We start from the raw sequence: 14,425 nt of genomic DNA, 5'->3' as shown, positions 1-14,425 counted from the left end.
TATCGATCCCGGTTTTGACTGTTTATTTTTGACCTGTTCCTGTTATAGTCTAACTCTTCAATTTTATTGTATCTCCCTTTAATTTGTTTATTGGTCCGATACTCTGATTTTTTATATTATTTGATAAAATGCATCGGTTCCGAGGTGTCTGTTGATTGTTGCTTGACCCGAGCCTCAGGATTCTTAAACTTCTCTGGTGGTTTTAGTTTTAGCATTTTTCAAGATTTAAACATTTTCCCGGCCAGACCATTTTACATTGTCCTGCAACGGATTATGGGGTAATCTGATCATGGTGTACAGATCATCAAGAAATGATGTCCTCTCTACCTACTGAATGAGGACGACTCAAAGGACGTACCAAGCGAGAACGAAAGCCAGGAATGGACAAAATCTCGGTGACATACAAGTTTTCACGCCGACTAATTAATTCTTGGAACAAGTTACCCGAAGAATTGGTCCCTCTTACAACTCACTTATTCAAGAGAAGACCAGAATCACTAGAAAAGTACTAAAGAAGGCTGTAGCTCTTTTTTTTAAAATACATGAATCTAAATGTGAATCCACTTATTTATTGTCCATTTAACGTTAGCTCAAGGTATCGTTCAAGGGTGTGTTGGAGCGCAATAAATGAGATTTTCGCATGTATAGGTCATCAGTAGTTTCGTCATTTAAGTTTAGAGCATTTCCCTATTTTTTCGACTTTGGTGTAGCAAGCGAATCTATCTAAAAATTAATTACTGAGGCCGAGATAATTTCATGGTATTTTTAGTTTCCAAAAATTATGATTTGCTTGTCGAGCTACATCACTTATATTGGTAAATACGTCTGGGAAGTTGCAGGTTTTTGTAAACTGGGCTATCACTTATTTAATTGATATCGTGTGCTCAATCCAGGCACTGTTGTTGCATAGTGTTTCATTATATCACTCAAAGTTCTGACTAACGTCACTTAAACAGGAAGAATTATATACAATTTATAGTTATTTATTTCTAAGGAAGTATAACATCCTTACAAAGTTTTAAAAATTTATGTGTCGGTGTGCGATTTGAGGCTACAGTACACCTGGTTTTTCCCTACTTTCCGAGTTGCGCAAGTTTCGTTGCACAATTGTATAAACTCATGACATTTCATACTGTCTCGTTATGCCCTATACATAGGAAAAATGTAGTCTGGTTTGCAGCAAACCCTCAAAATAAAAGGCCTAAAACTAATTCGAGGGGTCCTTAAGCTTGTAAAAATAATACATAAAGAAATTGTCAATATTTTTTAATACCTTAATCAACTTCAGTCCGATTAAACTAGTTTGTTGGCTTTGATAAACAACGACTGTCACCGAAATATCACAATCTCTACTGACATGTTTTAAGTTTAAAATTGTTGACTAACACCTCGGGAAGTTGCAAAAGTGGCCATGTAAAAGTCCAAGTGTGGGTCAGTGCTTTTCTGTATTTTCAGATGACCGCGTCCAGTTAAATTTATGCCTCAGAGGTGCAATCTTTTTTTCCTCAGCGTCTCAACGCCAATCATGCGTTCTTCAGTAGTGAAGCTTATGATTCTCATGAGCCCATATATTATGTTGTTCATTAAGTTTTATTCTTAAACACTAAGGAGAATCTGCGTATTAACTATTATATAAGCTTATAGCATGTTGGCTTGTCGAAATACTCGTAGTTGTTTTAGTACAGGGTTATTGATGTGATTATAATACAAAACGGCCGTGGAAATAATACATTTCTGCCAAATTATTTTCAGAATCTCTATCACGTGCTTTGATTTATGTATATTGGGACCATTCCGTAAATTCGATTATGATAGAAAACCTGTCTGTCATAGCTAATCGGATTATTTTTGGGAACGATATAGGATTTAGCACTTGTATGCTCGGTTTCATGAATGCCTTTTATGACTGGTGTACGTAATGTGACTAAAGCAATATATAGCCTACGAATCTTTTATATGCCAACTTTAGTGACATTCCGTTAGTATTTTATCCTCTGCCGGCTCGTCAGGCTTTTCCTTCATGGTTCTGTGTAACGCATAAATATTTTAAAAGAAGACTAACTTAATGAACGTCATCTCTTCCATTTATAATATAATAGACCGGCTCATGTCGTCTATGAATTTTTCGTATTTACAGGTAAATGTAACTGCATTTTCTGTTTTTATTTTATTACAGCTTGAAATACTAATTTAAATACTCAGAGTTAAACTTCGGTCAAATGTCAAAGCTTCTTTTATTAACGCACCCACGCCAGATTATACTTCCTTGTGATGAAGCTGCAACTCGTTCTGTCATTTGCTATTTGTCTCGAAGTAGATTACCGTTCCATGTTGATCATATTTTAAACGCTGATTCATGTTCTCCTGATCACTTACTCCCTGTTACTATTCTTAATGGCTCTATTGTGACTGGTTACACTTCTTTGTGTCTGCGTTTGAGTATATTAAAAGCCAATAAGGATATTAATCTTAATGGTTCTAAACTTACTTCACGCAGTTTACGACATTCTTACTTATTTTGGATTTCTGATACATTACGGAATGTAATGCTTTATTTCACCTGGTTTCATGAATCTACCTATTCGAATTTGACTTACGAACGTCTTAAATCTTCTACACCGCGTTTGCTAACTGGATTTATTGCCAAACGAAAACGACAACAACATCTTCGTTTTTTGGAATCTATTGGTTGGGATAAAATGAGTACAAGTGATATCGTGAAAGATATGGAAGCACTTTGTGTCAGTATTGTTGAACTACTTGGTAATGGCCCATTTCTATTTGAACGTAGTACACCTGGGAAGGTTGATGCCCTTTTGTATGGACATTGGACTGTATTTTGCGAGTTTTCAGAATATTTCGTTTCACTAAAACCTGTTTTAGATAAATATCCCGCTATCAGCGATCTTATCAAGCGTGTTGCTGAAATATGTGATCAACCGCTTAGTTGTAAATAAAAATATTATAAGCTAATTTTTGATTCATTAGTGTATATAATACTGATTTAAAGAAACTGTTTATGTATCTAGTATTTTAAATACAAACATTCAGAAAATTGTTTTTTAGTTTACTTTCAGTACTGTATGTCCATAAAAAAATATATAAAGCTGTATGTTATTTTTGTTGCTGAATTTATTATTGCTAAGTCTTCAGTTTACTTCTTTATTTGGCAAATGCTTGCATGACTATTAACCAGGCTGTTGAGAACTGGAATTTTTTTGTGATCAAGCGTTTGGAAATTCTGTTTTCCACTAATTCGATGCATATTCAAATCAGAGTTTGTTTATTATTTAAGTATCGTTACCAAAGTTGGACTTCGTTTGAAATAAACTGAACATTCGGCAGAGTATATTTAGTAATAATATATTTGTGATATTCAATGAGTAAAAATGAGAAATTCTGGCGTTTCGTGAATTAGTGTACCACTTCCTCAGATAGTAAATAAATAAGTAAACTAATCGAATTAGCACTAGCTTGTTTTGGTTTTGGCGATGAATTTATACCTTTGGTTTCAAAAAATATATCTATCGAGATCATCAAGTTGTGTTACTGGCATAAATTTTCGTGTAATTATTAAGATTATTGATATTGGTCTACTTGTATCTGCCACAAAGTCGTATATTTTAATGCACGAATCTCTATACAATGGGTATGCTTTTATATGACAACACTTTTACTCTCCACTTATGGTCAAAAGCTTGACTGTGTGAAGCTACTACTGGTACAATTGACTCAAACTAACATATTCAGGGTTTGACTAAACTTAGTAAGTCACGAATCTTTAAATCTGTCCTAAGTAAGTTGGTCCTCGTGCATCTTGTTAACTGTTTGCAGGTCCGTTTATACTGATTTAGGTTACACGTACTAAATACAGGAAGAATGTTATGAAAATGTGATCAAGCTTGAAACCCGGGTAGTTAGCTTCATCGAGTTTAGCTAGTTTTCATCCGAAATCTTTGTTAAGTTGCTTTAAAAATCTACCAATACTAAAGGATTTTTTCAAATATCTATTAATTGAGCAATAATGAATGAACTTATGGACATACCATTCGTTTACTTAATGTATTATAAAGTATAAAATATATTCTCTAGTTGCATCCTACGTATTTTATGAGACTCATTTTGTCCACCTGCTTATCTTGATTAACACTCAATGTGTAACATGCCAGGTAATTGTGTACGTTACTATACTTTATCTTTTCTGACCGTTGCAGCGAAATCTAGGCAAAATTAATTATAATATACAAAATATCACATTTTTTCATGAACGCTAATTCTTGAATATCTTTAGTTTAAAAAACTGTGACTCCAGAGTTACTGTTATTGGTTATTTATATCAAGAGCTTCACTATACTGAAATAATTAATAACTATATATTCCTACAAACTGATGAACTCTTTATGCCTACGGAAATTACCTTTCTTGCTTTGAAAAACAAACAATTGATTCAGATTATTATCATTACAATTATTGTCATTATTAATACTGTTATTATTATTACTAGTATTATTGTCATTATTGTTATTATTATCATTATTATTATTATTTTCCACATTACTCACCCTCTTTTATACTTATACAGCGGCTCGTCTTTGGCGGAAATCCGACTGTATCTATACGTTCTCGAGTCACTGTCCGGTTTGAAAATTGTATGTTACCACCGAATACGAGGACTGAAGCAGATTTTCTGAAACCACGTGCACCATTCAAACTGGCTGCCTTCAACGTTCGCACATTTATGCAGGTCGGACAACAGATAGGGCTGGCTATGTCTTTGGAAAGTCTTAATATCGACGTGTGTTGTCTATCCGAGACCCGTATTCAAGACTCTGGTGAAGTACTACAAATTCGATCTCCATCTGTCGCTTCGAAAAGCTTGTTTTACGTGCGCTTATCCGGGGACCCTGTGGCATCTTCGTCTGGTCTTGCTGGCGTTGGTGTCGCACTAAGCGCTAGAGCTGAGGCAGCACTAGTCGATTGGATCCCCATTAACAGTCGGTTATGTGCTGTTAGATTAGAAAGTTCCATCAAAGTGAGAAGAAATCGGCGTGAGAAACGATGTCTTTTCGTCATCTCCGCCTATGCCCCGACAGATTGCAGCCCGGATGCAATCAAGGATGAGTTTTACCACCAGTTATCAGTTCTTCTCCAGAAAGTGCGTTCGACAGATATTGTAGTACTAGCCGGAGACTTGAATGCTCAGGTCGGGCGTCTAGGCACAGAAGAGAGTCGTTTAGGTGGCCGATGGGGACTCGTTGGTCGCAGGTCAGATAACGGGGACCGTCTACTGCAACTGTGCTCAGACCACAACCTGTTTCTGGCTAGCACTAACTTTCGGCACAGTCATCGCCGATGTGCCACCTGGCGTCCTCCCTCTGCATCTCAAGCCTGGACTCAGATTGATCACATCGCGATCAGCTACCGCTGGCGTGGTTGTGTAAAAGACTGCCGCTCCTTTTGGAGTACCTATCTGGACTCTGACCATGCTTTGGTCTGCGCCAATCTTGCCTTACTTTTCAGTGGCCAACGAAGTGACCACCACCAAAAGATTGATGTTAGCAAGCTGGTTGCAACTTCTGTTGCAAATAAGTATCGAACCGAGCTAGCCTCTAGGCTAGCTACCACTCCACCGAAAAGTATAGATGAGCATTGGTTGCAATTGCATGACGCCATGAAAATGGCGGGAACAGTCAGTTGTGGGTTTGCGAAACGTCCCGCTTTTAAGCGCTGGGTTTCTTCTGGTTCCTTACAACTCATTGAAGCCCGTCGGTCTACTCCGGGTGACCGTGAGTTTGACCATAAACGAAGGATGTTACGTAAGGAGATTGGGCAAAGCTTGCGTAAGGACCGAGAAGCCTGGTGGTCGATGCGTGCTAATGAGCTGGAAGCAGCAGCTGCATCTGGTAACTACCGGAAGCTCTTCCAGCTCATCCGAGCCACTGGCAGCAAGAAGTCTGGTGTGAGTGAAACAATCTGCGAGGATGATGGGATGCCAATCACTAACATCCATCGACGTCTTGGACGATGGGCAGAATTTTTCGAAGGGCAGTTCAACTGGCCTGCTGCTCCAGCAACATCGGTCAGACTGTCCTGCCCTACATGGCCGGTGACGACTGATCCACCAAATGAGGAGGAAGTCCGCAAGGAACTCCAACTCTTGAAGCGTTACAAATCACCTGGCCCAGATGACTTACCTCCGGCTCTTTTTAAAGATGGTGGTGACTTTTTGACTAAGGAATTGACGACGTTGTTTACAAAGGTTTGGGAACTAGAGTGTGTACCAACGTCATGGAATGAGTCGATAGTTGTCCCTATCTTTAAAAAGGGTTCACGTCGTTCTTGTAACAACTATCGGGGATAAGTTTACTTCCGATTGCGTCCAAGCTATTGGCTTCCGTCATTCTTCGTAGGTTGTTCAAAACCCGAGAAAGATTGACTCGCGAGGAGCAGGCTGGGTTTCGTTCTGGTCGAGGATGTATTGATCATATCTTCACCCTCCGCCAAATGTTAGAACACCGCCATACTTTTCAAAGGCCAACAATCGTAGTGTTTCTTGACATCAGAGCTGCCTTCGATTCGTTGGACAGGACTGTTCTCTGGGATTGTCTATTGAAGAAGGGTGTGCCTGAGAAGTTTATTAACATTCTGAAAGCCCTGTATAAAAACACCTCAGGCAGAGTGAGGGCATACAACCACCTCTCTCCATTGTTCCATTCGAGCAGTGGGGTTAGGCAGGGTTGCCCAATCTCACCATTCCTCTTCAACTTTGCCATCGATGACATTCTGGAAACAGCTCTGATGAATGTCAGTAATGGTGGTGTGGATCTGTTGCCTGGAGAAAGACTTCTCGACCTTGAGTATGCGGACGATATTGTCTTACTGTGCGATAATGCCCAAGGCATGCAATCCGCACTTAATCAGTTGGCAATCAGTGTCCGTAGGTATGGTATGTGCTTTGCACCTTCGAAGTGCAAAGTACTTCTACAAGACTGGCAGGATTCCAATCCTGTACTCACCCTGGACGGTGAGCAGATAGACGTAGTTGAGAAGTTCGTGTATCTGGGTAGCTGCATAAGTGCTGGTGGGGGTGTGAGTGATGAGATCAATGCACGAATAGTGAAAGCCAGAGCGGCTTATGCCAATCTGGGCCACCTTTGGCGCCTTCGTGATGTTAGTCTGGCTGTAAAGGTCGGATCTACAACGCGTCGGTGAGAGCAGTTTTGCTCTATGCTTGTGAAACCTGGCCTCTCCGAGTTGAGGACGTTAGACGACTCTCTGTGTTCGATCATCGCTGTCTCCGAAGGATTGCTGACATTCAGTGGCAACACCATGTCAGTAATGCAGAGGTTCGGCATCGTGTGTTCGGGCACAGAGATGATAACTCAATTGGTGTCACCATCTTGAAACACCGACTTCGGTGGCTTGGACATGTTCTCCGAATGTCGTCCCAGAGAATTCCACGTCGTGCATTATTTGCCGACTCTGGGACTGGTTGGAAGAGGCGGAGAGGTGGTCAGTGCATGACATGGTGTCGTGGCATGAAAGAAAGCTGCAAAGGACTGGCTTGTGTTGGTCCTTCACGACTCCCTGGTTGGGGTCCGAGAGATGGTGCTACACAGTGGCTAGAGACGTTATCAGATATGGCTCAGAATAGAAGCCAGTGGCGATCCTGCTGTAACATTCTTCTACTTTCTTTCTAAAAAGTGGTTGTGTCTCCTTTACCTGAAAGATTTCTTCTGATTGTACCTTTTCGTTCCGTCGTTCCTACCACACTACCTTACTCCAATCTCTTCGTCATTGTTCTCTTTTTCTTTTGCGCTCCCTAGTTTTTTTTTTTCTTTCTATTTCTCTTCGAATTTTCATTGTATTGTGTGGCGCATATATATTTGCGCTCTCTTGTACCAATATTTATGTGTTCAAATAAATAATAATAAATAAATATATTCCTACGTCTAACCTGTCTAGTTCACTTCCAATACACAGCTACTTAGTTGCGTATGCTCGTTATGCTGACATCGAGCAAGAGTTCACAATTCTTAAATTTCCCACTACCTTGTCTTTAGTTGCCCATAATATTTTTATTTTCTTATCTTAGGTTTTCGGTGTTCCATAGTGCATCGTAATAAACAGTCGTTATTTCCTGTTTGTTTTTATGTATCTTAAACCCACACCTTTGCGTTTTTTTTTGTAGCAAAATGGTTGTCGATTTCACCTACTCCCTTGTCGAAACTCGACAATTAATGAAAACTAAAATTGTTGCATGTATATGGTCGCCGAAGACGGACTTGATTGCTTTAGGTTCAGAAAGTGGGTGTGTTTCTGTGCACAGGTAAATCTTGAATACTGCCTATCATTGCATTTGTGACGCTTTTATAATTTATCGACGATTTGGTAGGAACTTAGTGGTCTGAAATTTTGTATAACAGTTAAGTCGTAATCGACTATTCGAGCAAACTCAGTCTAATTCCTGTCAAAATATTCGGTTTATTTTTTACGACTCCTACTATAGATGTGACAGTTTCTACTTATGAAATTATATGATTTCTAAATCAAACGAAATTATTCACTGAAATTTTGTTAAGGAAAAAGTGAAACCTACTGCCTAATGTTATATCATTGTGTCCTTTAATATCTTTTAAACTGTATACCACATTTCAATTACAACAGGAAAGTACAAGCATTATAATTCGAACTACATAACAATCGGATCGGTAGTTGGTCCAGACTATATGATTCGCCTAATGAGTGATCATATTTACGCCGTCACACTTATATGCTAATGTGTGATTGATACATTCTATTCAGTTTCTTAAGGCCTTTGGTCATTTTTCCATGACCCAAGTTAAGATGTTGCAGTTCTTTCTTGTTAGAAAGCAGTAACCATGCAGTTCAAAAATGTTACATTTGTCAGTTGAAGCTGTTTTATGCTATAATACGCTAATGTTTATAACCAGACTGATTTATCCATTAAGTGATATCAAGCGGTACCTAGTTCAATTTATTCAAATATGACTTTTGGTCAATCCGAATGAAGCATATAAACCCAACTTATTAAGGGATAGTTTTTGATCTATTTCCGGTGCATAATGAATCCTTATTTGTAGTCTTTCTCCGCTTCCTCGCATCAATCCATATTTGTCTTTGGTCAGTTATAAGGAGTAGTGTTGGGGATGGAATAAATTGGGACATGCCATTATCAGTTAATGAAATGAATTCATTGTTTGTTTAACGTCTGTAACAATCTAAAGACTGGCATCACAAGTTTACTTGAATGCTAAATGCAAAGTTTTTTCAGTTTCCACTTAGTTATGTTTCAGCAAAAGTGAACTTGACTTCATAGTTATTCACCAATTTTGACTTCAATCTGAAATTTGGAATAAGATTCAGTGCTCATTGTGGCAGGAAGGAAGATTTATTTAAGATTGAAGTAAATGAACCTATGGGGTTTTGAAAGTTCTTACTCTCTTCAAAAAGTCGTTGAACCAACCGGCATTTTTTCAGTTATTTTTCCATTCTAATGTTAAGTTAGTGAAAAATATTTATTTATGAAGAGTTATATTGTAGTCAAATAATAAGTCTACATAGTTGAAGTAATTTGTCTTGAACTAAGTGCAATAACTTCTAGCTTCAACGCCAATATTTTGATACTCCAGTTCCCTTTCGTCACATAGCCCTAGCTCTTCTGAAATAAAACCTTACATAGAAAATTCTATCTTGTAGGAGTAAAATAAACTGTAATCAAGTTTTTTTTTGTGGGGGAGGGGTAGCTTACATTCTCAATCACAGGTCAATCATTATTGTATGGTATTTCTGTGATTCGTCGAAAGAAAAGGTATTGGAGAAAGCGGTTAAATTCATTTTCCATGTACGCTCCTGAATGTTATGCATCCTTATATCAAATTGATCATGCCTGTAAACTGGCGTGAATTCTTTAATTGTTATTTTCAGAATATATAAATTATTATCCTGTCATTGCATTCATTTATATCAACCAGACCGCTATATTTTGAAAACCATAAATTCAGTTGATTAAATTACATCTACTGTTAAATATAAAAGTATACATAAGTTTATGTTTGTATATTTTTCTTGTCTAACGAAATTGTTCTCTATTAGTACACTTATCTTCGGTTCCATCTTATTTGCTTTTACTTTTGTCTAGGTATAAAATGACATGTATTTGGGAGTGTGATAAATCAGATCTAGGCAGTGTATCTAATTTGACTTGGAGACCGGATGGCAAAATATTAACAGCTGCATTCTCATCTGGTAAAGTATGCTTCTTTGTTGTTGGTGATGGATTCGTTTTTCATGAGCTACAATTTCCCAGTACAATTGATTATCTTCTATGGACCAATTATCAAAGTCCAACTACAAATACCAATAATAGTAATTCAGAGATTAACTATCTTAAGAATAATGTAGCTACATACTTTCCAGATGTGAAGCATTTATCTATGTTTAAATCGTATGAACTTGTTGTTATTTAGTAATATGATGATTAAATCTATTTTTTCCTTACAGTGATGTGAACTTCTCATCTTCTGATGTTTGTAAATATGCACAATTACTTAGAGATATCGATGGCAACAAGTAGTTTGCAACATATTTATCCTAAATTTCTTGAAATTTATTTGTGATTAGTTTTCCGATACTTACAGTTTATTCGAAAAATACAGTTTATTTTTACGGGTTCGGGGTATTCGAAATCGCTGCTTATAATTTACATTCAGCTGATGATACATTGAATCATACTGATACATCCAAGGTACTCATTATTATAATTGTGATTATTATTTATTTAATAAATATTCATTTCTTTTTAGCTTATCAGTTGCCATTTATCAGCTGAACAAAATATACTTTTAATAACTGAATCGTTTCTTAATGTCGACGGACAATGTAATGTGGTCTGCCGTAAGGTGAGTTGAAAATTATTGTACATACATCATACTACTTATAAGGAGTGAAACGTGTCATCAACAAAAACATAAGATCAGTTTAGGGGTTGTGGAGATTGTTAACTTTTTGATTGAGATCATGAACCGATTGATGTTAGACCACCATTGAAAACCTGGAAGCACTGGACGGCCGTTCCGTCCTATTGTGGGACTCAGCAGTGCGCATTCACGGTCCCGCTCGCGGGATTCGAACCCAGGGCCTTCAGTCTCGCGTGCGAACGTTTAAACTATTAGACTACTGAGCCGGCATCTAACGGTGTTAATGTCTATCCTCAACCAATCCACGAAGTTGCACGACCATCTTCCATTGTACTGAGGCAGACACCTGTTTCTACCCGACACAGATTAGCTCCACTGGTCACGGCTTCTTACCAGAACATTAACATCATTGGATGCCAGCTCAGTAGTCCTGTAGGTTAAGCGTCCGCACGCGAGACTGGAGGCCCTGGGTTTTAATTCCGCGAGCGGGACCGTGAGTGCGCACTGCTGAGTCCCACAATAGGACGGAACGGCCGTCCAGTGCTTCCAGGCTTTCAATGGTGGTCTAACATCAATCGGTTCATGATCTCAATCAAAAATATAAGAGTAGACCTTTCTACTATCAGGAATTAAATAGCATTTGTAAATCGATTAACTTTCATAGTTGTTTTTACTCGATCTTATATTTACCAATGACGCCTTTGCAGACTATGATTATTTCGTGTTGTTTAATATGGTAGGGGTTTTGTTACTGAACTCTTAAAAATTCGCTTGTTAGAATTCACTATTAAAATGACCTAATCTATGCATCCATACTGTAAACCCACTAGTACTCTTTGTTGTTTTTCTAAATTTTCGTTGCTTAGATCCCATGCGATGGATTTCAGAAGTTTGGCTATCAGCTAATGAGACTATCATCACAGGCTTATTCAATTAAAATTACGAAATCTGTAAGTTTTGGTCACTTACAGAATGCAATACAAAATCCACTTAATTGTAATGACAAAGTAGTGTTATTTTTACTAGTATGGTGATTTTGACGAGATCGTAATATTTTCACAAATGAAACCACAAATTGATCTTAATTAAATAACCATTCAAAACCTGTAAGCACTGGGCGGCCGTTTCATCCCTGTTTATTACTTCTTCAGTAAATATTTATATTAGATTCCACATTGCGTATAACTGACCGACTTTCTGATGAAATAAAGATAGACTTAATGGGTCAGTCAAAAATCAACTGAAAAGGCCATGTTACCACAGTTGAAAATCTACCGACAAGTTCATGTTATTGACCGAGAAATGATTTCATTTTCTGAGGAGTGTAAATATGTATGGATTAGTGCACATGAACTTAATTCGGCTTAACCCAATAGACTTCCTTCATCACTTTTAGTTTTCCTACTCAGTAGCCGGTTGGGGACTTGCATATACGAAGTTTGTGTATCAGTATCAGAGTCGGACAAAGCGCGTTATAACACATTTCCTTGAGATTTGAAGTCTCGTTAATGTTTTAAATGATCTTAGTTCTTTATGATGGTAGCTATAACACAAGCATCCAATGCTGATCAACCCTTTTCATATCAATGCAAAAAGTTAACTAGCCAATTCAGTTGAATGCTCTAGAAATAAAAGTCTACATTTAATTCGTAACGTTTTGTATTTTCTTATTTTTGATATTAACGGCTGCATTTGGCTAGTTTCCATTACAATAAGTACATTCTCGGGAGATTACTTTAGTACTGCCACTTAGTCACGTGTCTAACAGTGGAATCCATGACGCGTTTTACGTTCAATTTATAACTAATTAAATAAGCTAAGGGCTGTCTGGACTCAATAGCTCAATAGATAGCCTATTAGCGTTTGAAGCGAAAATTCCTGGGTTCCAGGTTAAACATCGAAGGTGAGTTAAAGATACATTCAGATGACGAGTCCAGTCGAGACCTAAACGCGCCCCCAGTATTTCACTGTAGGAAATATCCGACTGCCAGTCTCAACGGCGAGTAAAGGAGGAGGATTGGGCGTAGGGTCAGTATCCCCACCTCGTAGAAAATAAGGTTGCTAAAAACCGTTAACCAGAAAAAAATTTAAACCACTTAAACCCTGCCCTGATAAAAGACGGATCTTCCTTCAGTAGAATTTTGAGGCCTCATTGTGAGAGCGGAGATTCTTTTGGAGTTAAGAGGATGATATCCCTTTTAACAACCAAAGCAACAATTCTTATAGGTACATGGAACGTCCAGACAATGTGAGAGACCGGGAGAACCAGTCAAATCGCTACGGAAATGAGCAGATACAATTTGGTGGTTCTCGGAATCAGTGAAACCCATTGGTCTCAAGCTGTACCGTGAAGGTTTGATTAGGGAGAAATGTTAATGTACTCTTTTTATAAAAAAATAAAATGATCCACACACTCAGGGAACCGCTCTGGTCGAAGAAATCACCATGGCCATCAGATAAATCAAAAGCGGGAAAGCAGCAGGACCTGAAGCATTGAAAAAGGTGAAGCGTTGAAGAAAGATACCTCATCAATATACTGATGAAAGATCTGATCAAGTGTGAGAAATACAGGGGAATCACACTACAATCGTTACTAGGAAATGTTTTCGACTGAGTGTTGTTGAACTAGATTTAAGACTCAGTATACGCCCAAATTTGAGATCAACAGACCGGATTCCGTAAGGATCAGTCGTGCACAGACCAAATCGCGACACTATGGATCATCGTTGAACAAACAACTGAATGGAAGTCGTTACTATACATCAATTTCCCTGACTGTGAGAAAGCGTTTGACAATATGAACGAGATGACCATGTGGAACCTTCTTCGACAATATGTTGTACCTGAGATCGTCAATATTATACAGAATTCATATGACGGACTACACTGCAAAGTGGTGCATGGAGGACAGCTGACAGATGCATTGCAAGTGGGGACCGGTGTCAGACAAGGCTGACTTCTCTCCCCCTTCCTCTTTCTTCTGGTAGTCGACTAGATTATAAAGAACTTCACATCTGAGGGGGAACAAGGAATACATTGGACAGCTCAGAATCAGCTAGAAGATTTGAACTTCGCAGATGACCTAACTCTTCTATTCCATGCATACCTACAAATGCAGGTCATGACAACCAGTATAGCAACAGCCTCTGCCGTAGTAGGCTCAAACATACACATAGTAAAATGCAAGATTCTCAAATACAACACGGAAACCACCAAGCCAATCGCACTTGATGGTGAAACTCTGGAAGAGGTGGAATCTTCCATGTACTTGGGAAGCATCATCGATGAACAAGAAGGATCAGATGCAGATGTGAAGGTGAAAATTGGCAAAGCAAGGGCAATGTTCCTAAAATTGAAGAACATATGGAACTCAAAACAACTGTCAACGAATATCAAAGTCAGAATCTTCATTACGAACGTCAAGAAAGTTCTATTATACGGAGCTGAAACTTGGAGAACTACTACAACCATCATCAAAAAGTACG

At 38.2% G+C, this 14,425-nt stretch overlaps 1 protein-coding gene across 2 annotated transcripts in view; it reads left to right on the top strand.

The window, feature by feature from the left end:
* Window positions 1-618: 618 nt before the first annotated feature.
* Window positions 619-14,425, top strand: part of SFXN1_1 (Sideroflexin-1) — a 58,780-nt gene continuing 44,973 nt past the window's right edge. Inside the window, exons 1-8 of one of the 2 annotated variants that reach the window (XM_051215534.1) lie at window positions 619-815; window positions 2,177-2,949; window positions 8,192-8,329; window positions 10,163-10,468; window positions 10,525-10,593; window positions 10,645-10,768; window positions 10,827-10,922; window positions 11,807-11,890. In XM_051215534.1, the coding sequence (XP_051066059.1) occupies window positions 8,196-8,329; window positions 10,163-10,468; window positions 10,525-10,593; window positions 10,645-10,768; window positions 10,827-10,922; window positions 11,807-11,890 (813 nt within the window). In that variant the 5' untranslated portion in view covers window positions 619-815; window positions 2,177-2,949; window positions 8,192-8,195. Of the gene's footprint in view, window positions 816-2,176; window positions 3,056-8,191; window positions 8,330-10,162; window positions 10,469-10,524; window positions 10,594-10,644; window positions 10,769-10,826; window positions 10,923-11,806; window positions 11,891-14,425 lie in introns of those variants that run through there. The other variant, XM_051215535.1, reaches the window with a different exon arrangement.

The sequence above is a fragment of the Schistosoma haematobium genome, chromosome 4 (assembly GCF_000699445.3).
Source record: "Schistosoma haematobium chromosome 4, whole genome shotgun sequence".
Classification (NCBI taxonomy): domain Eukaryota; kingdom Metazoa; phylum Platyhelminthes; class Trematoda; order Strigeidida; family Schistosomatidae; genus Schistosoma; species Schistosoma haematobium.
This window is presented reverse-complemented; position numbering and strand designations above follow the sequence as displayed.